At 49.1% G+C, this 3,469-nt stretch overlaps 1 protein-coding gene across 1 annotated transcript; it reads left to right on the forward strand.

Moving 5' to 3' along the window:
- Window positions 1–393: 393 nt before the first annotated feature.
- Window positions 394–2,776, forward strand: LOC136120008 (protocadherin beta-7-like). Its single transcript, XM_065873415.1, is given in 4 exon segments — window positions 394–1,291; window positions 1,294–2,653; window positions 2,655–2,730; window positions 2,732–2,776. Coding segments are annotated over 4 exon segments (2,379 nt in total).
- Window positions 2,777–3,469: the final 693 nt, after the last annotated feature.

The following is a 3,469-nucleotide window of genomic DNA, read 5'->3' on the forward strand; positions in this document are numbered from 1 at the left end:
TACTGTGGCCAGTTGAGGGAAAATATGAAATGAAACAGCAAAGACACTAAGGGGAAAAATAAAATCCTACTCCAGCTCCTTTAATCCGCCATCTTTTTGTTCTATTCCTGAAATTGGGAGTAACATCCACAAAACGCAAGGTGGCGCTGCAGGTTAAAAAGAGAACAAAATATTCGCATAAAGAATGTTGCAGATTCCAGTGTTAAGAGGAAAGCTGACCAGACTAGAAAAGTCGAGGAAAGGAAGCCGTGGTAATAGGTGTTGGGAGAAAGTGGGGATCCCTCCCCACAAGCATTGCTATGATCCAGCTCATTTCTAAGGATTCAGCTGATGCCATTTCTGAATTGCTCGAGGCCGAGAAAAAGTGTTTTTTGAAGACTGGTTAAACAAAGAATGGAGGCCAGAGTGGAGCGTGCTCTGCAGCAAAGGCAAGTACTATTTCTTTGTGTATTTCTGCAAGTGTCTTGGGCTGGTGGGGAACCACTACTGTATTTTCTGGAAGAGGAAGCTGAAAAAGGCACCCTTCTGGCCAACCTAGCAAATGATCCGGGGTTGGGGGAACTATCAGCCTGGGGACCTAGAATCATTTCAGACCAGAATACAGGATTTTTACTACTCGATCCGCTTACTGGTGATTTATTTCTAAATGAGAAATTAGACTGACAGGACCTGTGTGGCCCCACAGAGCCTTGTGTGCTGCCTTTCCAGTTGTTACTGGAAAAACCTCTTCAGATTTTCCGTGCTGAATTATGGGTCAGAGACATCAATGATCATTCTTCAGTATTTCTAGATAGAGAGATTCCCTTGAACATATTAGAAGTTACCACTCCAGGGGCAGCATTTCTCCTAGAAAGTGCACAGGATTCAGATGTTGGAACCAACAACCTGAGAAACTACACCATCAGCCCCAATGCCTATTTCCACATTAATGTCCATGATAGTGGGGAGGGGATTATCTATCCTGAATTGGTGCTGGATAGACTGCTGGATCAAGAAGAGGTGCCTGAGCTCAGTTTACTCCTCACCGCCTTGGATGGTGGCTCTCCACCCAGCTCTGGAACTGCCCTGGTATGCATCCTGGTTTTGGACATCAATGACAACGCCCCTGAATTTGTACAGTCTCTCTACAAGGTGCAGGTGCCTGAGGATAGCCTTGTTGTCTCTCTGGTTGTCACCATGTCAGCTAGAGATTTAGATACCGGAAGTAACGGGGAAATAGTTTATGCATTTTTTTATGCTACTGAAAGAATTCTCAAAACATTTCAAATCAATCCAACATCTGGCAATCTTCATTTAAAGCTGAATTGAACTATGAGGCAATGCAAATTTATACATTAACTATTCAGGCCAAAGATGGCAGAGGACTTTCTGGAAAACGTACGATGGTGGTTCAGGTAACAGATATAAATGACAATCCACCAGAACTACTCATGTCATCACTTACTACAGCAATTAAAGAAAACTCACCTGAGACAGTCATAGCTGTTTTTAGGATTCGAGACAGAGATTCAGGAAACAATGCAAAGATGGTGTGCTCCATCCAAGACAATCTCCCCTTCGTCCTGAAGCCATCTGTAGAGAATTACTACACCCTGGTAACCGATAGCTCTCTGGACAGAGAGAAAAGAGCCGAGTACAACGTCACCATCACCGTCACTGACATGGGAACCCCCAGGCTGAAAACCGAGCACAACATAACCATGCTGGTGTCCAACGTCAACGACAACGCCCCCGCCTTCACCCAGACCTCCTACACCCTGTCCGTCCGCGAGAACAACAGCCCCGCCCTGCACATCGGCAGCGTCCGCGCCACAGACAGAGACGCGGGCGCCAACGCCCAGGTCACCTACTCGCTGCTGCCGACCCTCGACCCGCACGCGCCCCTGGCCTCCCTGGTGTCCATCAACCCAGACAACGGCCACCTGTTCGCCCTGAGGTCCCTGGACTACGAGGCCCTAAGGGCGTTCGAATTCCGCGTGGGCGCCGCCGACCGCGGCTCGCCCGCGCTCAGCAGCCAGGCGCTGGTGCGGATGCTCGTGGCGGACGACAACGACAATGCGCCCTTCGTGCTGTACCCGCTGCAGAACGCCTCGGCGCCCTGCACCGAGCTGGTGCCCAGGGCGGCCGAGGCGGGCTACCTGGTGACCAAGGTGGTGGCGGTGGACGGCGACTCGGGCCAGAACGCCTGGCTGTCGTACCAGCTGCTCAAGGCCACGGAGCCCGGGCTGTTCGGCGTGTGGGCGCACAACGGCGAGGTGCGCACGGCCTGGCTGCTGAGCGAGCGCGACGTGGCCAAGCACAGGCTGCTGCTGGTGCTGGTCAAGGACAACGGCGAGCCGCCGCTCTCGGCCAGCGTCACCCTGCACGTGCTGCTGGTGGACGGCTTCTCGCAGCCCTACCTGCCGGCCCCGGAAGCGGAAGCGGTGGACGCGGCCCCGGCCGCCCCTCTCACCGTCTACCTGGTGGTGGCCTTGGCGTCGGTGTCGTCGCTCTTCCTCTTCTCGGTGCTGGCGTTCGTCGCGGTGTGGCTGTGCAGGAGGGGCGGGGCGGCCTCGGTGGGTCGCTGCTCGGTGCCCGAGGGCCCCTTTCCGGGCCACCTGGTGGACGTCAGCGGCACGGGGACCCTGTCCCAGAGCTACCAGTATAGTGTCTGCGGGGAGGTACTGGGCCAGCGAGTTCAAGTTCCTGAAGCCGATTATCACCAATCTCACATCCCAGAACATAGGCAGGAAAAGTGGAAGAATATCCCTCATATCAGAATGATTTCGGTTTCTGATAAAGAATGAAAAATAAATGCCGGTATTATATCTGTAAATATATTCCTATTAAGAAATTTATCTCGATTTACCTGTAGAGGAGTGCTTTCACATCATTGCAAGTCTTCATAGGGTCATAGAATAAATTTCTTGACACAGAAAAGGATTCAGCTTCAGCCCTAAGAACACTCCAAAAAGCATGGATTGTTTACTGTCACCTTTTGTCTCATTTATGCTTTGTGTGCAGTCTATTACATGACACATCTTATTTGAGATGTTTTTAAATTGGAATTCACTGTCTTCAAGTATTATTGCTAGTTTTATTTTGTAAGTTGATTAGAGTGCTCTACAAGTATACCTACCCTAACTTTTAAAAAAAGCACTTACTATGCATCATACACTATTTTAACACTTTTAATTTTAGAAGTAATCCTATGATGGGAGGTATTTTAGAAATGAGCAAATAGATGTTCATAGACGTTCAGTGAGTTCACTAAGGTCACCAACTAATAAATGGCAGAGCTAAGCATCTCTCCTAAATCTTCTGATTCTGGGGACTTGCTGTGATGCTATACTGTTTTCTCTTGTTAGATATCACCTGGCAAGTTTCTCCCTAATTAAGGAGAAATCTTTTTTTCATACTCATATTCCTGTTCAGTGTTTCGTGTATTTGCAATGAATAAGATATGTATTTGTGGTTTTATTTTCTTATA

Source organism: Phocoena phocoena, chromosome 3, assembly GCF_963924675.1.
Source record: "Phocoena phocoena chromosome 3, mPhoPho1.1, whole genome shotgun sequence".
In the NCBI taxonomy this organism is placed as follows: Eukaryota; Metazoa; Chordata; class Mammalia; order Artiodactyla; family Phocoenidae; genus Phocoena; species Phocoena phocoena.